The 22284-nt window shown below is 39.2% G+C and overlaps 1 protein-coding gene across 2 annotated transcripts in view; it reads right to left on the bottom strand.

Moving 5' to 3' along the window:
* Positions 1-14572: 14572 nt before the first annotated feature.
* The window catches only part of LOC118190047 (uncharacterized), a 40675-nt gene continuing 32963 nt past the window's right edge, over positions 14573-22284 (bottom strand). For both annotated transcript variants that reach the window (XM_035360736.2, XM_035360737.2), the window contains 2 exons: positions 14933-15064; positions 14573-14842 (listed from right to left, as the gene is read on the bottom strand). In XM_035360736.2, the coding sequence (XP_035216627.1) occupies positions 14764-14842; positions 14933-15064 (211 nt within the window). In that variant the 3' untranslated portion in view covers positions 14573-14763. The remainder of the gene's footprint in view (positions 14843-14932; positions 15065-22284) is intronic.

Here is a 22284-nt window from a genome sequence, read left to right as displayed (position 1 = left end):
ACACCCAGCAACTGAAACAGATGCTGATTGAGGAACGGGCACTCTTACCTCAAGATATGTTGGACAATCTGGTGCTGAGTATGGAGAGACCGTTCGAAGCAACCATTGCAGTAAGAGGGGGCCATATTCCATACTAAGGAACACCTGCTTGTTGTTCTTCCTCTTGTACAGACAATCATGTGTAACGACCATATGAGTTCAATAAAGCCTGTTTTTGTTTGATTCCATACTGTATGCATTGTATTCATTTTTAAAGCAATTATGCTTTCGTCATCGTTTAAATACAAAATGCTGTCTCTTAATTCTGAATTTCATGTCTCTCAGATGATTTCTCGTGGAGTTATGCCAAAAAGAACACCTGTTGCTTAAGTTTTGCACACCAGTGTATTTGGCGGTTGCCGAGATTAAGCAATTCTTTCTTCCCAAATACGCTCAATATCTGTCAGTCATAAATTTGTAGTGCGAGCTGTGTTCGTTTGCGTCCACTGCGGTGCACAGCTAGAATGTGAGCTGAGTTCACTGGTGGGTATCAAAAGGCAAATTTCGTATTTAAAGGTAAAATATTCAAAATAATTTTCGTTTATTTATTAGTATTGCTAATTTAGTTTACAGTAATAGATTTAGCATGGTATTTAACACAAAAAACAAACAAAATAAATTACTTAGTTTTTGAAGAATATTTGAAGTTGTATGCTGGAAGCCGAATAGGAGGGTTGGTGTCTATTCGAGCTCCTGTACTGTGATTTCTGTTTGAGATGAACGGGCTCGTTTCCCCCTCTCCCGTAGAACGATAGCAGCGGTCGCCGCATGTTATCCCTGGCTCGTAATTCCATTGACCGTCCTAAACCTTTAGCTACTCATTTTGTTTCTAACATTTTTTGCGATGTGGATGTGAAGTTACTTCAAAAAGATTTATGTGATTCTTTGGACTTTGTGAGACTATAAGGTATTTTCTCCCTCTTTTCCGACATGCCTTCCTGGTGTAACGGTTAGCACACTTAGTGCGTATTTGCGAGGTCCAGGTTCGACTCCCGGCAAGGGCACCGCACATTTTTCTCGTCTCCTGCTCTAAATAACCTAATGACTGTACAGTGGTGCCCGAACTAAAAGGTGGTGGATGATGATTCTTTATCATCAGGATTTGGCTATTGGGTCCCTAATCCCCCTTCGCCCTTTAGAAGGGGGAGTATATAAGGTATTTTCTCTCTTCTTCCAGCATGCTTTCGTGATGTAACGGGTAGCATACTCGAAGCGTACTCGAGAGGTCCAGGTTCGAGTCCCTGCGAGGGCATTGCACGTTTGTCTCTTCTCCTACTTGAAAAACACCTAATAAATCTAGAGTGGCGCCCGAACTAAAAGGTGGTGAACGATGATTCTTCACCCCCAGGATTAGATTCTGAACTGCTAATGGAATGCGAGTAGGTCGACATTCTGCCGCTCCGTCTTCCAAGTCCTTTTCAGCGGATTACTTCAGTCCCCACTGTCAAAAGTAACATCAACAGAAAGGGCATTACGTAAGGAACACAGCGATACCAAATATTTTGATGTTGTGATCATTAGTTCCTGTTTAATTTTTTCAGAAATTCGTAATAACTTCCATTCACCGCGGACTTTCATCAGAGCTTAGGAGCCCCTGAAGAAGCCCTCGCTTTCCCGATGTATAAGTGTCTTGACATCCTGAGGAATAATTTGGTGCAAGTTTCAAGTGAATCGGTCAATTAGTTAATTAATTACGAGCAAAAGTATGGTTTTCGATCGTTGCAAGCACACTGAAGCGTGAGTTGATGACGGTTAACAAAAGAAAGCTCTCCTCCCCCAGAGCAACAAAGGGAATTGAGAGTTTTTAATTATATTCATAACTCTGCTATTTACCATCGTATCTTAATAGTACCAGGACGGAAGTTATTTTCATCTCCTGAATGACACAAGATTCCAAATTTTAAGTTAATCGGACAATTAGTCGAATTTTTACAACTTTTTTGCCTAATTTTCGTATACTTAGCGAACGTTAAACAAAGAAAGTTACCTCCCTCGGCAATACAAGGTACTTGAAGATTTTAATCAATTCAATTACGCAACTAATTAGCATCGTAACTTCACAGAGCCATGTCTAAAGTCGATCTCATCGCTTGCGCGATACAAGTTTAAAAAAATCAAGAAAATCGGTCAGTTAGTTAAATTTCAACAGTTCAGTTTCTTTTTAACTATCTCCAACGAATTTGTGAACTTCAACTAAGCGCCTCATTTATATTAGTGTAATTAGTGCCTGGAGTTTTCTTCGTGTTTTAGTATTGTGTTTTGTGCTTGTGCTGTGCGAAGAACAACAGCGCTATTTGGATTCCAATACACAGTGTGTTTCTTCAGCTTACTTGTGTGTTTCTAAACTGTATTACCATTATACTTACAAGCACAAAAGAACAGATGAAGTATTGTGGCCAAGGTATGCCATTATTTACATATATTTAATTACGCTGTCAGCTAGTTTTAATTATCTCAATTTTACTCATAATCTTGGAATTTCTTCTCAAGTTGCTTTAATAGTGATTATGCTTACTTTCATTCAAATAATAAATCTATGTGTTTATATTACACCTAAGTATTTTGACAATATTAGTTCTTTTGCTGACAACTTTAATTGGTTAATTAAGACACAACTCATTTATTCAGTATTATTAGCTTCATTTCATTACCTTACATTTATTAAATCATCATAAGTTTTTTTTTTGTAATAATTAGCTTTGTAACTTTTCAATATAGGAAATTGAATTCCCATAAGCTGGTTCTTGCATAGTTGAAATTATGATCTGACTGGTCCTTGTGTAATTAGCGATAAGTTTTGCAATTTAGTCTTTTGTATAGCCTACCTGTTTCTGCATAAATAGTGTTTATTTTGATCGGATTACTGGTGCAAACGCCATTTTCATGGATTATGCATACAAATGTAATGTTTAAACCATTTTACTAATTGGCTAACTAATTGTACGATTATGTGTGTCGTCAATATCAAACGCCAGGATTTACTGAAACCACTAGCAATTAAATAGTAAACTATACTTCCTAATTGACTGTATTCTAGTTAATTTTACCATATCTGATTCTCATATATGAATTAATCCATTCCCTGTCCTTCATATTTGATTTAAATCGTATCCAGTTTATTATTGATTGTTCGTTATATGATTGATTTAATCTGTACACCTGCATTTAACTGATTACCTGTATTTAATTGATTGCCCTCTATTTATTGTTCTTTCCTATATTCCTGTTTGACAACATTCAAACACCCGCAATCGATGAGCACACAACTTACCACACACATCAATCATCTGTAAATCTTTAGTGACTGTCAACTAGTGACTCTGTGACTTAGTGACTTCCAACTATATAGCAACTCCTCAGTGACTGCCATTCAGTTATTCAGCGTCTCTGTGACTTTGCGAAGTAGTGACTACCAACTATATAGCACGTCAACTGTGAATCCTCAGCAACAGCGCGTGTAATAGGGCAACTCTAGTGACTCGACCTCTCAAGCAATTTCCTAGTGTGCTTATCACATGTAGGGACTCTAAGCTTGGTCCTTGCAATGCACGGCGCAACGGGGCACCTTCACAAAATGCCAAATACACATACCTCATACTAAGTCAGCAAACTCAATTTAGACGCAATCCTAGACTCCACCTATCTCTCTCACGAAGATAAAGTCTCTGCCCTGCACGAGGAGTGCCTCGAAATCGGTACATTCAAACGAAGCGGCAGGCACTTACTGCCAACCGACTTATGAGAACCTTTAGTGCGGTTCCTGCAAGCGCTCAAGACCTTAGCTCTAAGCAACCCCAATTTGAAGACAACAAAAGATTGCGCGACCAACACGGACCACATCCCTTCTCCACCAAGGAATACTACGGACTTTGAATAGGCCAGCACCAACCAAAACAGCAGGTACCAACCAGCCTGTCACCCAACCTACGTTCAGGCTCTGACTCCCGCATTTCAACCCCCCTCCTACTCTGTTCATCTACCCACAAGAACAAGCCACGAGCAATACACTACGAGAGAAACACGTAGAAGATTTTCCCCTTTCGCAGAGTGGCATCAAGGTCCGCAAGATCCGGCATATACAGAACGGAGGTATCGCTGTTGAGTGTGCCACCTAAGCAGACCTCACCAAACTCTCCACCACGCTTCAAAGCGACAAAGGCAAACAGCTCGTCTCAACAAAGTCTCCTTTCACAAGATCCCAGCGCATAGCCATACACAATATACCAACCTCCCTGTAGAAGGAAAAACTCGCGAGCATCATCGAATTTGAATTCAGCCTCAACAAATCAGCGATCAAGCTATTACACACTAAGAATAATAAGTGGATCGCCGAATGCCAACCACCTGTCTTCACACAAATTATGTAAACTGGCCGCATCTATATCGGATAGCATGAGCACAGGATCACAGACTATTTCAGTACCAAAACGTTGTTACAGATTCCAAGAGTTTAGCCACCTACAACAAGACTGCCACAACAAGGAATACTGCGCCTTCTGCTCCGGCGCACATAACGCCAAAGACTGCGCTGCGATCCATCCAAAATGCATCAACTGCGCAGATTTCAATCATAAGACAAAAGGCACAATCTCTTGTGGATACCAGCGTACCACAACACCTGTACCACCTACAAGAAGTACATCGAGAGGATTCAACGCAGCACCAACTACTAATCCTACCATATCCCAACCAAGTCAGTCTTACCTGAATTTTGCACAAGCTTACAATCTCCCACTTCAGAGCTCCAGAGCCTGTCACAACCTACCGGCAGCTCACTCCCCGCCAGTTATATGCAACTTAACAGTCACGACTCCAGACAGCCTCCTCAAATGCATTCAAATAAATTTACAACGAGCAAAGGCGGCAACCATACAAGCGACAGCACATGCCATCCAAAACGATACCGACATCCTTCTCATTCAGGAGCCTTACTGCAAGAATGTCCAAGTAGCTTCCTTCCCGCTTTCCTGGAGAAAAATCCAAGTGAAAGAAAACACCCAAGCCCCACGAGCAGCCATCATAATATGCAACCCGATTTGCACTCCCGTAATAGTAACAACGGAAAGAGACTGTGTCGCTATCCTATTCGATACTTTAGACATGACTCTCATCCTCAGCTCCATCTACTCCTCCCCCTCAGACACCATCATAGAAGCAACTGCCGCAATGGATAGAATTAGTCTCAAATGCCCTTCCGCTCCCACCATCTTCAGCGGCGACTTTAATGCCCATCACACAATCTGGGGCTATGCCGACATCAATAGGAAAGGTCAAGAATTAGAAGACTACATACCTGCCAAAAATCTCGACCTCCACAATTCCACAGATGCCCCCCCTACGTTTGACAACTCTTACAATAAAGGAGGGCCAGACCTGACCCTTACCAGCAACAACGCTAGGCACTTATTGCAAAACTTGCAGGTGTCAGACGATTGTAGCCTGTCGGATCACAAATACATCCACTTCAGTACCAGCACCAGCACCAGCACCACCATCCCAATACTTAAACGCTAGACTACCGAAATCAAAAAGCAAGCCACTGAAAAGGCACTTCACGACCTATTAACCAGAGAACTTCCATCACTGCAAAGCTGCCACAACGCCGCAGACCTCGACCAGTACACAAACCATCTAACGCAGGAGCTACAAAAATGCTGTGACAGTACTCTCCCCATCCGCGCAGCCAAGAAAATCCAAGGTCTTTCATGGTGGTCGGAGGACCCATGCCCAAGAAGAAAGCACCAGGCCCTGACGGCCTAGACTATAGAATTCTCAAGTTCGCCTACAAATCACATCCCATCTTCTTTCTACACTTCTTCAACACCTTCCTGATACACGAGCTCTTCCCAAGCGCCTTTTAAACTGGTCATGTAGTCTTCTTCACTAAAAAGAACAAAGATCCCCAAAGCCCAAGCTCTCTCCGACCAATCTGCCTGTTGCCGGCTCTAGAGAAAGTCTACGAAAAACTAATAGTAGAAAGACTCAACTTTCATCTGCAAGACAACCGCATCCTAAGCAGCAGGAAGTTCGGCTTCCGCTCTAGCCTCTCCACACTGCATGCACTGGAGGAAGTTCGACGGATAATCCACCACAACAAAGAACAGCTTCACACGGCCTTTGTCTCAATTAACCTTCAGAGTGCCTTTGACACCATTCTGGTGGCCGGCCATTAAACAAGCTCTCCACTCATCTCGATGCCCCCGTAACATCTATGGCATATTTGACAGTTACCTCCAGAATCGTTTCCTCCTGGTCCCACACAACAACGGGACAACCATCAAACAGCAGGAGAGAGGATGTCCGCAAGGATCTTGCGCCGGAATGCTCTGGAATCTAACTTTCAACAGCATTATCTCCACCAACTGGCTACGGCATACACAACTAGTTGCCTATGCAGACGACGTTGCGTTCCTAATCCAGGGTCGCACCAGAAATGAATTGGAACACAGAAGCACTCAACTATTACAAAAATTCAGATTCCTCTGCCAAGAATTCAAATTAACCATCTCCACTGCCAAATCAACCGCTCTAATCATTCCCAAGCCAGGCACCAACTCAAGAAGAAATCCATGTATCAAACTCCAACAGAAAAATCTAAAAATCGTCAAAGAGCTTAAGTATTTAGGCTTAACATGGGACAAAGGCCTTACATGGATCCCACATCAACAGCAACTCAAAATTAAGACACAAGCCATTGCACGCAAGGCCCGTCAATTTCAAGGTATAAATTGGGGACGAAACCCTTATATTAACAAGATTTTATACAAGACATTGATTGAACCCCTAGTCCTCTACTCTGCCGCAATATGGGCGACGCCGATGCAAAGCCGGAAACTTAAACAACTACAGACCATCCAAAGACCTTTCGCACTAATGATGTGCAAAGGTTTTTCGCACCACAGCCACCTCTGCGGCCATCATCCTTGCAGGCATATCACCACTATACCTTACAGCCGAGCAAGAAGCTACAGTTATCAGAGTCCTGCAACTACGCAAAGACGCCACCTTCCACGATACAACTCACAGTCCGACCTCATATGAAAACCCTCGCCCCACTCAACTCCCAAACCCAGGCATTCAAGGTAGAAACTTTTGCATCGCCATAGACAATACAGTAGCAGTCCTAATATTCCCAACGCTGCACATGCCTACTACACCTATGGATCCAAGATTGAAGACGGAGTTGGAAGCGCCTACATTTGCTACCACCAAAATGATGAACATACCAGCTGGAAGGCAGCACTGCGGCACTTCAATTTTGTATTCCAGCCAGAAGCCTTGGCCATCCTCAACGTCACAAACAATATACTAAATACGGCTTCCACAAAGCATGCATTTGTACAGACAGCCAATCTTCACTTCTGGCAATTCAAAACTTAAGCCACACCTCCCCAATTATCTCCGAAATCCAAAAGCTACTCTCCGTCAACCACCAGAAACTCATTCACCTCACGTGGGTGAAGAAGCATTCTGGTCTTGATGGAAACGAGGCAGCAGACACCCTATCCAAAGAAGCCTCCACCAGTTCTGATTGGTTGGTTGATTTTTTAATGGCACAAAATCTCGAGGGTTATTATGCGCCAGACAAATGGTGAATAAAATTCAAGATGCAAAACACACTGTATCAAGTGAATTCATGAAATGGACCTGAGATACTGATGAAAGCATGGAGAAATGACTTTAAAATGTCCAGGCACTCTAGCAACAGGTAGATCAGGATAAAAGGGAAATAACTTCGAATCATATGGTAAAAAGGGATGTCTTTTAAAAAACTTATGAGGTTGATGTGGGGGTTTCTTCCAATGAGATGAAGGCATGGAGAAAGGACTGAGAAATGCTCTAGCAACAGGTAGAGTAGGATAAAATGTAGTTCAAATTATATGGTAAAAAGAGATGTCTTTTAAAAATCTTATGAGGTTGCTGTGAGAGTTTCTTCCAATGAGATCTGTTAAGATAATATTCGTAGAGTTAAAATAAAATTCACGTTTTTGACTAAAAGCAGGACAGCAGGTTAAAATGTAATTGACAAAAACGGGAACGTTGCAAGTGCCACAAATAGGCTCATTATCTCCTTTCAAGAGATACTGATGTGTCAGTCTGCAATGACCAATTCGTAGGCGAGTCAGTAGTACATCCTCCTTCTGATTCCCTCTCCACTCCCAGTACTCCAAATTGGGTTTTACCTGCTTTAATTTGTTCAGAGTTTGTTATTCCCAGAATTCTTGCCACCTGGAGAAGATCTTTGCTCTGATGTAATTGTCTGTAAAAGGGACATCATTTTCTGAGGTAATATCAGCAGATTTTGCTGCGATTTCGGCGAGTTCATTGCCTTTGATGGCAGCATGTCCAGGCACCCAGCAGTACGTAATATAATAACCTGCGTTTCTCAAATGGAGGTGTGCCTTTAAAATTTCTAGGACCAAAGGGTGGCTGTTATTTGTATTTATTAGTTCAAGAGCATTCAGAGAGTCAGAGTAGATGATGAACTTTCTGCTATTTTGCCTAGAGAAAAAGATTTAGGAATTCAAAATGGCAAAAGTTTCCCCAGTAAAGACAGATGCAGCCTTATGAAGTTTACTACTCTTTATTTCTTTATCACAAATAAAAGCTGCCCCGAAATGATCATGATTCTTTGAGCCATCGGTAAAATTGCTTTGTAGTTAGAATAACTGCTTCTATGCTCTAGGAAAACCACCAGTTCGGAAGTTCAGCAAATCCATTTCCGTGCACCATCATCGCATCTAAAGAAGCTTCTCAAAGAAGACCTACTCAAAAAAATGGCAAGAGAAATGGAAAGCGTGTGACACCGGACGGAGGATCTTTCAGTCACCTACCAAATGTCTCTCACTATCACCCCTCATAGCTATACCTCAACTCACCCGGCTCATAACGGGACATGGCCCCTATCTAGTGTATTATTATAGGCACAACATCTCCACTACAGATGCTTTCGTGTGCAGCCAACTTGGATCACCAGAACACTACATCTACTCTTGCCCACTCACAGCAGACAACCACCTTAAGCATCCCACTCCTCCTACACACGCCCTTAAACGGTTTATTATTAAAAACAAACCTGCAATCAATAAAATCTGTAAGGTCGCATCTATAGGCCAAGATACATGCGACGCTGCGTAATCCCACAACGTCCGCCACTAACAGAAGTCAACATGCTCATCCCCCTGTGCTGTTAACATGTCACTGCGCTCGGCGTGTTCACACACTCAGCAACCTATGCGCTCCACAAATATACTATATTCACCAGGATCTCTCCGTGTTCCCCATATCAATGCCCAGCAATTACATGTCAATCCCATATCATGGCCCCTCGTCTGTAAACACACCCCACAATGTACAATATATGTGGTCAATGAGGCCAAATACGTATCTGACATGTGGTATATGTGTATTATTTTTTAAGTGTGTTTTATTTGTCATAAGTCTTAATCAAGTGCATCTTTTTTTTTCTGTGTATGTGTGTGTTTTCTGTATATTTTTATGTTTTTGTGTTTTCACATATTTAGTACTTAGCTCTGAGCACTTCATCTGTAAATCCATCTCACAAATTTCATACCTGTAATTATGTAATTAGTCAAGCAATGTCAATAAGCCGCCCCTGTTTGGCCATGTAAACTCTGCGCTCTTAATAAGCTCCAGGCGTGGTCTCTTGGGGCCACAGGGAGTTGTTGCCATTAGATAGTGGAAGGCGAGGGACACGTGCCTGATTGTCTCTGGTAGCCACTAGGCGTCCCCGTCTTCCGTCATCTACCTACCTACATTCACCACCAGGATTTGGCGATTGGGCCCCCTAATCCCCGTCGACCTTTAAAAAGGGGGAGTTGAGTTGAGTTGAGTGGAGAGGAGAATCTGAACACCCGTGCGGCTTACTAAGACTATTCGGGTCTAGTCCAGGTTCCGCAACTATCCGGGGCAACACCTCATGGGCCCTATAAGGGCATACATTGATCCTGTATACATGCTTACATAGTTCATAACATATGCTTATAGTTACATAGTTCATGATATATGCTTACATAGTTACATAGTTCATAGTACATGCTTATATAAAGGTAGTTCAGAATACTTAGATCTTTCATAATACTTGCTTACATAGTTCATACATATACATGCTTACATAGTTCATAGTTGCTTACATAGTTCATAGTTGATTACATAGTTCATAATATATTGAGTCTGTTACATAATACATACATAGTTCTTTAAAAAGGGGAAGTTATCTCCCTCCTTATGGCATGCCTTCATGGTGTAACCGTTAGCACGCTCGGCGTATATTCGAGACGTCTAGGTTCGAGTCCCGGCGAGGGCATTTCTCATTCTTCACCAGTGGCGTAGCAAGCATAACTGGCGCCCGGGGCAAAATACCTTTTTGGCTCCCCCCAAAAGAAACACTTTCAGTAATATAATGTATAGAATATATTCGTAATAAGAAAATAATGCAAATAATAATAAAATGCTGAATCTGCTATAAAATACTCAAAAATATATTAAGAATAGTCACTACCTAACTACACTAGCCTTGCATTCGGAAATGCATCTGTGTCGGCGAAAAAATCAGACATACGATGATCTAGAATTAGTTAAAAAGGTGTTATTTATTTTACATATTTATATAAGTGTTTTTAAACAATTAAAAGTTTAATATACATTATAGATAAATAAATAGATATGTGGCAACTTGCCTACTACAACTCAACTCTGCCAGTCTGGTAACCCATAGCAACCAAAAACAAAATAATATTTATTCTATTCAATTGTTATAATTATTTAAAGATCTGTCTCAAAAAATTGTACTACCATAATTGGTAGCCTGTATTTATTACGAATAGCAACCTTCAATGTTGTACAAATATGGAGTTTATATATCAAAATTCTGAACACCAGTAAGTTATCCAGTGTGATGAGATGCAAGTAAGACATTTCACCTGTGATTTCAAGCGTTGTGCCACATTCCAATGAGTCAACATATTTCTGTCATAATTTCAGCGGATATACTCGTATGTATCGTCTGCTGCATTTGAGCCGCCAATTTCTCCGATTTCAAGTACCAAGAAACTGTGTCACTATATACATATTGATTATTTTTCTATACATATTATTACTGTGCATATTTGATTGATCTAAAGTGGTTGACAACGATGCTGCTTCACAATTAGCGTGAGTGGCAGTTAAGCCACCACCTTTTTGTCGCCGAGACCCATCGTTATGGTTCATTCAATTGGATGCGATGTTTAAATTGAGTCACATTACTGCCGACGAAACTCGATTTTATACAGCGATCACCGCGTTAGCATCAGAGATACTGCAATAAGCTCGTGAAATAATTTTGAATCCACCGGCGACGGACAAATACATATCTTTAAAAAAAAATTAATTTCTGTTTATGAAGAATCCGAGACAGTTAAAATCAAGCAGCTGTTGCACGATTTACAGTTGGATGATATAAGGCCTTCTCAATTGCTGTCTAAAATGTCAGACTTAGCCTCCGGTAACCTAACGGGTAACATTCTTAAAACATTATGGATGAATAGACTCCCATCTCTCATGCAAACCATTTTAGCGGCCAGTAGCGAGCCACTTAAAAATCTTCCCGAAATCGCTGATAAAATTCACAAGCTGGCCATTCCTGCGCAAATACACGCACTGAAGTCTCCTGGGTCAGGTATTGTGGCGTTACAGGCTCAAATTGATGATTTTTCCAAACAGATTGCTCAGTTAGTAGCCATTCAAGCTGAACCTTTTCGCGCAACCGCTCCACATCGCGTGGTCGAAATACACGTCGTAGCCCACTGAGGAAACGTTATGAAAGCCCTCCTCCGGGTATTTGTTTTTTACCACCACAAATTTGGAAACAAGGCAAACAAATGCCACCCACCGTGTGTCGTTATAACGACCAGGGAAACGAGAAGGGCCGTTGCTCGAAGTCATAAATGACAGCAGCCGGAATCTTGCACGCCTTTTCGTCATCGAAGAGAATTTCGGGCTTATTATATTCTTGTGGACACCGGGGCTGGTGTTTCTGTCGTTCCACCACGTTTTCACGAACAAAAGCGCTTACCAAGTTACAACTTTATGTAGCAAATGGAACTCCTATTCAAACTTTTGGTGAACGCCTGATATCTGTTGTTTTAGGATTGCGCTGCAACTTCTAAATAGCCATTCATTATTGCTACTGTCCTATTATTGGCGCTGACTTTTTACAAAAATTTTCTTTCTTTGTCGATCTTAAGAATCGCCGTTTGATAGATTCCACAACCAACTTAACTTATCCGGGAGTAATTCGCAATAGTCAAGATTTGAGCATTAAATTGATTTCGGATAACTCCCCATGGCATCAACTTCTCAGAGAATTCCCTACAATCACGCGCGCAGTTATAGGTATTTCCGAACCCAAGCACGATGTACTTACATTATATTGAAACTGCCGAACCTCCAATTGCCGCTAAACCAAGACGCTAACCTCCGGACAAGCTTAAAGCCGCCATAAAGGAATTTCAATCCATGATGGAACAGGGAATTTGCCGTCCTTCAAAAAGTTCTTGGGGCAGTCTGCTTCATCTAGTTCGGAAACGAAATGGTAAGGGGCGATTATCGCCTGTTAAATGCAGCTACCATTCCTGATCGTTACCCAGTGCCGCACATTCAAGACTGTATGCAAGTTTTAGAGGGAAAAGCTATTTTTACAACCCTTGATCTTGAACGGGCGTATCACCAAGTGCCTGTTAACCCAGCTGATATTCCCAGCTGTTAACCCGTTAGCCCAGCTGAAACTGCGGTTATTTAGCCTTTTGGACTATTTCAGTTTCCGGTCATGACTTTCGGCTTATGCAGTGCTGCTCAAGCGTTCCAACGCGTCATGAATCTGGTGTTAATCGGCCTCGACTTTCGTGTACCTTATTTTGATGACGTGTTAATCGCCTCCTCTTCAGAGCAAAAACACCTATCACATTTGAGAACAGTTTTTGAACGTTTTCAAAGGTACGGTGTCAGTCTTAATCCTTCCAAATGCGTTTTTGGGCAACCAAGAGTATCCTTTCTTGGTTATGAAATTTCCATTGATGGCGTTCGACCCCTTCCAGAGTCACCGCTATCCGCGATATGCCCGAACCATCTACAGTGAAGGACTTAAGATTTCTTGCTATGCTCAAATTTTATCGACGTTTCTTATCTCATGCAGCAACCATACAATCACCTCTGAATTCTTTTTTGGTTGGAAGCAAGAAAAGCGATAAACGCGTTATAACCTGGACCACAGAATCTCGCGAAGCGTTCCAAAAATGCAAAAATGATTTAATTTCGGCAACAAATCTGCAGTATCCTTCCGCATCTAAACCATTATCACTCTACGTTTATAAGGTATTTCTTCCGCTTTCCTAGCGTGCCTTCGTGGTGTAGTAGTTCTGCACGCTGGGCCGGTACTCCAGAGGTCCGCGATTCGATTCCCAGCGAAAGCGGTTGCTAATTTTTCAATCTCTTTTGCTTCCAAAAATCCTAATGTCTCTGCAGTGGCGCCCGAACTGAAAGGGGTGTTGGATGAGGATTCTCCACACCCAGGATTTGGCGATTGAGTTCCCTAAAAACACCAGTCGCCCTTTAAAAAGAGAAGTATATAAGATATTTCTCCCGCTTTCCTAGCCTGCCTTCGTGGGGTAGTGGTTCTGCACGCTGGGCCGGTACTCCAGAGGTCCGCGGTTCGATTCCCGGCGAAAGAGTTGCATATTTTTCATCTCTTCTGCTTCCAAAAAATAACCTAACGTCTCTACACTTTGACGCATCAACAACAGGTATAGGAGCAGTTTTACAACAGAAAGATGAAGAATTATGGAGACTCATATTTTTCTAAAAACTCTCACCAGCACAAACCAGATACAGCACTTGATTGCGAATTATTAGCAATTAATGAAGCTGTCAAATATTTTCGACATATGCTAGAGGGAAGCGTTTTCATAATCTTCACAGATCACAAACCCTTAACCTATGCTTTTCAACAGAATAAAACTTCTCGTCAAATGAGACACCTAGAATTCAAAGGGCAATTTTCAACAGATATCCGTTATATTGAGGGTTCGCAGAATATTGTTGCAGACACCTTGTCTCGTATTGAAGAACTAGCCGTTTCTTGGCCAATAATGTTTGCTGCCCTTGCGAATGAACAACACCGAGATTCAAAACTACAAACCCTCTTCTCTTAGAAAGCAGGACAAGTGAAGAGATTATTTTAACAGGCTTTATTTTAAAATTACTTCTCGTCAGGTAGTTAACTGAAGTAATTTAGCTATATAATATATGACAAATAATATTACAATTTTTATAATTGGGGAGCATTGGTATGTACACGATTATAATAATTTGTATAATATTCTTCAAATGGAGGGAGATATCTGGGTATTCAGTAAGTGGACAATTGTCCGTCTGCGACGATGTCCAGGGAAGAATTTTTCAGTCACGATATACACTTTTAGTAAAACTTTCTTATATAGAATGTACTTTAAGAAGAATAAAACTGAAGTAAATATTAAACAATAATTGACTTCTTTTATTTTCATTCACGAGAGCAAGCTTTATGTTAATATATACATTAGAGTAGTACAATTTTTACAATATTTACAACTGTAAAATGCGGAATAAAGAGGAATAACTCATCTACAATGCAAGAAAATCACGTAAATTCATTAAAATTCCTTAGAAGCTTTCAATAAATATTACTTAAGGTTTTTCAGATTTTAAAAATGATCTGTAACGAGTGATGATTTCGTCGATATCGCCGTAACATCCTTCTAAATGTCTAAATGAAGGAAGAAATAAATGAATCAGCACAATTGATGAAATTTTGAAATGATAATAAGATATGCTACAAATATAAAAATGAATTTACCTAGACATTCTTCTTGGATCAAAACTCGTACGCCCATGCAGAACTCTGCGGTTATTAAATGCCACTAAATCACCTGGTATTAAATTAAAAGCGAATTCAGACTCTTTTTCTCTCATTTTCTGTCCCATTAACCTTTAAAAAATTAAAGGTAACGATTATGATACATAAAAAGACAATAGAATAGAAAGATTGCATCATATTCAAATTATAAGTTATTTTTTATTAAAATTTTGAATTCACACATAATCCAAAATTATTCACTGTAGGGCTGTGACTCACAGTCGTTTTAATTGATGACACAATGAACTAAACACTCGTGATCACGCCGCACAGTACTTCGGATTTTCAGTTAATATCCTTCTTCGCTTTTCATATAAATTTCTTTCAATTTCAATACTACCACGAGCGAAGGAGGAGAGGGACGAAGATTAATTCTAAGCAAATAAAATAAAGAGTATAAAATGATCTTTGTTCAAATACACCTAGCAAATACATTTTTTTAATTAATCGACTTCAGTTTATTAAAAAAGTAGCACGTGTATGAGTTAGTATTCCGAAAAATTAATTACTTCGGAAAACTTGATAATATACAAGAATCTAATTTATTTGATGAAGCTATCACATATAGTAATAGGTGACAGCAGGGCCGGACACCCGGACGGCTTTCAGAGACTAATCGAGTATAGTCCGGGACCCGCTCCATCTAGAGCATAACATGTCTACACGACAGGTGGACATTGCATGGCTACTAACATAGCTCAGCATAGACATGACATGGCACAGCATTTCGACGTGCCATAGTATAGAATATAGTCACTGCATAGCGACATAACATATTTACATCATTAAATACACAACGTAATGTAACTTATACGACAGGTGGACATAGTATAGCGACATAACGTAATTAAGCATAGATAAGACATAGCATAGTATTGCAACACAGCATGGCATGGCATATGGACATAGCAGAGCGACATAACACATTCAGGTTACATATTACACATATTTACAACATACGATTCGCAGTGTGGCATGACCTATACGACAGGTGGACATTGCGTGGTGACATATCATAGCGTAGCGTAGACATAAGATGACACAGCATTGCAAGATAGTAAGAGGTGCTGAAAGAAATGCATTTCTCCGAAATATTTCTCATACATATAGTAATAGCGAATTTATAAGAAATACTTCGGAGAAATAAGTTTCTTTCAGCACTCGTATGAAGGGAAAGTTCTGGCCAAAACAGTTTTTCTCGCGATTAGTTGCACATATTTATCGGGTACCATGGTAATGTTCTGGGAGGTTCCAGTCAGATATTCTGGAAGCAAGAACTTCTGGAAATGTTTATTTCGATGCGCAGCTGAAGGTGTCTAGCAGATGTGATAGCAGTTTAACCGTGAACCTTTTTAGTATTTACAGTATGCCTTTGTACTATCGAAGAATATAGTATTATTTACACCATCATAAATATTATATTGTTACGTTCTACGGCTTCATGGGTTTCGAGTGATTGTTGAAAACGATTGAAGAAGCAGAAAACAATTTTTTCATCAGTATTACACATAAGAGTTTCAAAGATGAGCTACAGTTGTCGAAAAATTACGACAAATACGCTGAAACAATCAGCAACACCGCCTTCAGGCTATAACAGAGAGTCGGTTGATCGACTCGACACAGCTATCGACTTGGTCGATCGCTTTCAGGCTAATCTCTAAACTCAAGACATTTATACTGAACTAACATACTCAAGATACTCTCTTACACTGCTTACAGGCAGGGCATATATAGCTTTTGACCTGCCTTCGATGATATTCTCGGGGAAACAGGTAAGAATTCGTTCTAGAATGTTCTCGCTCCGTCATGGCATATCGCCAATTTTGTCACCAAATGGGCGATTTCGTGCCAAATTTGGCAACCCCAAGCTATCTTACCGCAGCTAGGTATTTCGTAACAGTATTAACACCCACTTCAAAGTAAAGTCTGGATACAGACCAGGTCTCAAAATAAAATTTAATCCTATTTTATGACTTGAGAAATGACAGACAAATGATTGTACGACACACAATGGAAAACTACAGTGGAAGAAATACACAATGGAATTTTGAGCAGAACGTCCGATAAAATTATAAAATGCATTATACAGTTAGAACTTCCACTACGCACCAATACCCGCTAGGGAAATTCTGCTATACATAACTAACCAACGATCACATATCGGTGTGTTTGCAAAACGAAGAGTAAATTATTTTTTCATCTTGGTTAAAAACATTAAAATTTTACGATCTTACAGTTGGGGGAACTTTCTTTGAGTAGTCGGCCGCTTTCGCACAGACTATCATCAGCAGTCTATATGTAAAGAACTGCAATTTTTTTTGAGAGACTTCATTTTGTTCATAAACATTATCAGCGTTTCTTTAACACTGTTAATTTTTTATAATTTAATAATAATCTTACAGTTGGGGGAACTTAGTCTGCCACTTTCGCACAGACTATCATCAGCAGTCTTTATATAAAGAACTACAATTTTTTTGAGAGACTTCATTCTGTTCATAAACATTATCAGCGTTTCTTTATCACTGTTAATTTCTTATAATAATAATAAAACTCGTTAATTTATAATTAAGGGATTTTTATCCGTAGAATAATTACACGTCAAAGAATTTTTTACAGAAAGACATATGAGCCAATGTTGCCAATCAGCCACTTTTAAATTATATGTGTGATTGTTCTCTCATATTACAGTGTTCATGTTTCCAAAGTATATTTTCAATAAACGTTCTGAAATTTTTGTAATTTTTTTTGGGGGGGGGGTAGGGGTAGAAGTAACTAAACTAAGAGATGCATTTCGAATATTTAGAAAAATATTACGACAGTCGTTATGAATTTACGTTTTGTGGTTGGAAGTATCAAGCCATATGATGTATGGACAATATATCTTTCTAAAAAAGTAGTTTGGCGCATGTTACCTTGTGAAAGGGCCCACCAGCGGCCGAGCGATAAAGTCGCTGAACACTGGTAGTTCGGTCCGAGGTTCGGATCCCGCGAACGGGCTGGCTGCAAGGGCGTTTTCGTGGTTTTCCCCATGTGTAACGTGTATACGAGCCAGTTTCCCTTAGAAAGTCCTCCACGAAGGCATCCCTCCCCTTAGGCAGATAGCCCTCGTGTGCTTTGCCATAACTCAACACACCCACACCCACCCTTGTGAAAGGAAAAGCTCCAAGATATGTAATTATTTGTGCAGATGTACTATCAGTTCGTGCTTGAGAGAAGATTGTTTCATGATCTTGGAAAAATCTGCTTTCTCAAGAAAAGATCATCCGTTTTCAGTTTCAAATCTTCTTTTTCTCGTCTGGTTCTGCTAATGGCGTGCAACGTAAATACGAAACGGTTTATCTTAGAAAACTCTGAATGAAGACATCCTTTATCTGGTAGACAGTTTTTCTAAGAACTTGCCCATCTGTAACGTAAATTTGATTTATTAAATGATTTTCCTTAACTCAGATAATTAATTTATATATTTTCCCGACGTTTCTTGCATTAATGGAGATTACCTTTCGTTTCCTTGAAACTCCTAAGTTAAATACCTTAATTTACTCAACAAGTTTTGCAACAACTCACTATGTATTTTATTGTTTCACGTTTTTAGTCTAGTTTCTGCAGGTCTTCCGATTTTTTCATTGCATAGTAATCCATGCTTGAGGAAACATTAATCCACGCCAATCCAGCTTCCTGAAATAAGTCAAATCCGGTGCTTCCTTAATTTTATAAGATATTTTCTCTCTCTTTTCATCATGCCTTCTTGGTGTAACGATAGCACATTCGGCGCGTATTCGAGAGGTCCAGGTTCGAGTAGTGGCGAGAGCAATGCTCGTTTTTCATGTCTCCTGCTTCAAAATAATTTAATGACTTTACAAATGGCACGCGACCTAAAAGGTGTGGGGATAATAATTCGCCACCACCAAGATTTGGTGAATGAGTCCCCTAATCGTCAATCGCGCTTTCAAAGAGTATTTTCTCCCTCCTTCCAGCACGCTTTCGTGGTGTAACGGTAGCACACTCGGCGCGTATTCGAGAGCCCCAGGTTAGAGTCCCGGCGAGGGCATTATTCATTTTTCATGTCTTCTGCTTCAAAAAACCTACAATACAAATCGAAAACATGTTGATATAATCCGTGATAATTTGAGACGTCACAAACCATCGTCAAACTGCTAGCAGTTCTAACCACGGTTAACATCTCTGATATGTAAGCGGCATCTTGCAGACATAAGAACTTATCTGACAATGCTTAAATCTACGTTAAATTGTTTTTAAACTGCTGCAACAAACTTGCGTAACAGTTTATATAAAACTTCTCAACTGCTGCATGATGGATACTAAAATGACCAATAAAGTATAAAACTAAAATTTAACACTGCATTATTAAACCTTCTTTTATAATAATTAATGTATGTATAAAGAGTATTTGCTGCTCTTTCGTTTGTATAATTCACTTAAAACGATTAGAAATTACTTCGTTGACTTTAATATATCCAAATTTTATTTTATGCATGTAATTTTATATCCATACATTTAGGAAAAAATTTTAATAGTTCACAAAAAGTTTTAATAGATCAGAGTAGGCATCCCATGCAGCGTTTAAATGAAAATTTTTTGATTTTTCAAACTGAACATCCTAGCTTATACAAGTGTCAAGATGAAAAATCACGACAGAAGGAAAAAAGACTTAATAAAACTAAACTTTAAGAGTCGCAAGTTACTGAACAGATTTTAATAGCTGATTTAAAAACCTTCAACAATTAGTAATTCTAAGTGTTTAACTATCCAGATGCCTGGAAGAACTTAATGAAAGATGAAATTAATCTTGCAGTGATTCAGACGTTCTGAATTAATGGGTCAAGATGCACCTTCTCAAATAAAAACCATTTCCTGACTCAAGAACTAATATCATTTGGCTTAAACCTAAGTGTGCTTAAATTGCAGCAAATACTTTGTGAAAAAGATTTGCATAAATCTGAACTGGTCGAATTATCGCGCTGGATGCCAAGATGATTATCAAAGTGTAAAAATCAAATTTAACTATTAAGAAATTGACGTAATTTCTTAGTGTTTCTGTTAGGAGGGAGATTTTCATACATTCCCTCTTCCTGTGAAATGACGATCTTATTGCAGGCGTCTCTCATCAACTAAGCCCTTCAGTTAACAGCCTGGAGGTCTTACAATTACACTTCTCAGCCAAATCAACCTCAGAAATACATAATATTTCATACTAAGATTTATCAATGCAACTGAAATTCAAATTATTCAAACAGTTTTTTAAATTTCTTACATAAAAATCGTTATATTTTACTAATCATAAAATTTTGATCTCCTTTGTTATACAACTACTGTTATACAATCTGTTTACTAATAACGAGTGCTAGTTATTGCAGCTTAATTCCAACCTATGTTTAATGCTTTTGAAACAATAATTAATTTAACACTTCGTTGCAAGAACTAGTCAATCTTTAAATCGATGGGTCTTTTCAGAACTGTAACGCATGTCATAAATGTGACAAAGTAATAGCTGTTTTCAGTATATGAGTTGTAAGATAATGATATGTTAAGTACAGCTCGCCATGTGACTGGAAAGTGTTAAGCATAGTGAAATCAGTTCTTGCTTCAAGAAGTGCTCTTCTTTTTAGAACGTGCTTGTATACCATGAATTCATCATTCCATTAATTTCGAAACAGGGATGATATTTCAAGTAATGCACAAAAGAGAATATTGCAGTTTTTCTTAAGCCCCAAATACCCTCTTCTTTTCACATTATGAATTTGACAGTTATAAAGCGTTCTTTCGAGGTAACCTACGAGGAGAGATGTCTTCATAGAAGGCTTTGCAGAGGAAACTGAATGACATCAATATTACATATACAGGAAACCGCGAAAATTAATGCTGCTAGCTAATTCATCTGCGAAGACTCGCGGCGAATTACAAGCGTTTTTGAGTAACTAATACTGGCAATCTAGAATGTCATAAAAATGCGTTCTAGGAGCATTTTTCCAGGCACACGAATTTGCAAAGACGAGCGTAGAAACTTAGACGAAAAAGAACAATAAGAGTCCACATTAAAAAAAAAGTACGAATAAACCATTTTTTCCGATTTTGAAACAAGCAGAAGTTTTATGACTTAGACTTTGTTTTCGATTACGTGAATTACCACGAATTTTTCCAGAACAAATGCAGACTGTAACAAAAACGGTTGAATTAAAAAAAGAAAAAACATTGCCGAAAATAAAATTAAAAAAAACTCAAGTGCATAAGGGGCACACACGATTTTGTGGGAAAATTCAGAATCACCCCTTTCAGAATGCTTAAAATGAGGTTAGAAAATCGTTAAAGAATAAATAGAGAAGCAATTAACTGGAAAATAGATTACTCACCAGTATGAATGGCTTCTTTTAAACATAAAGAGAAAAAGAAATTGAAATGTTAAAAACAGATTTAGAGATAGAATTAATTTAATTTACCGAAAAAAAACATAATAAATCGATTGTTTATTTGTTTGTTTTGCAATTTTTGGCGCAAACTTACAACTATTAATTTTAAGGAATGTCTCTTTACTGCAACATAAACAGGTTGATAATCATTAATAATAAGCTGTTTATTACCTTCAAAACCTTGGAAGCCACCATAGTTCCACGATGTGAGCGTGGTCATTCGGAGTGTTTATGATTACGATATTGTACTGTTTCTTTGTTTTGTGTGGCAAGACATGTTTTGGAAGGTCTGTGGCTCCCCTCTATTCCCATCTCTGATTCAATAAAATACCAGTAAATACCTTTGACAGAGCTTCTTGTTTTTGGCACCTTTAATTTTCTTTCTGATCTTTTACTTTCCGATTTTGTACTTTTATTTCCCAATTTTCTGTTGCCTGTTCGGGAGGTGGAGGATTTAAAAATTTTTCTCTCCCAGTTATTTTTGGTTCAGGAGTTTTTTATTCTGTATGCTATGAAATATTTGGGACTTTATTGACGGATATGATTTGGTGGTTTTAGCATGAGAAATGCTTGGTGGTGGTTGACGACAGGTTCTAAACAGTTTTTAGTTCAGGATAGCAAAATTTTTATAACTTTAATGGCTGCATTTTTTTCTCTTCTTACCATTTAAGACGGGCTCGTGCGTATGGTGGACGGTCAACATGATAGTTTACACATTTTGGTTCATCAATGAAATCGTGATTTTCATGAACTGTCATCGAACAAGGAGCACAAGCAATGCTGCCTGGACCGCTGACAGAGAAAACAGCTCGATGGTTTCGGCAGGTTATGGTCTGAGAAGACAATTCAGGTACCTCGCCTTAATGG

The sequence above is a fragment of the Stegodyphus dumicola genome, chromosome X1 (assembly GCF_044657685.1).
Source record: "Stegodyphus dumicola isolate Sdum_Otavi_A_Nest chromosome X1, ASM4465768v1".
NCBI classification, from domain to species: Eukaryota; Metazoa; Arthropoda; class Arachnida; order Araneae; family Eresidae; genus Stegodyphus; species Stegodyphus dumicola.
This window is presented reverse-complemented; position numbering and strand designations above follow the sequence as displayed.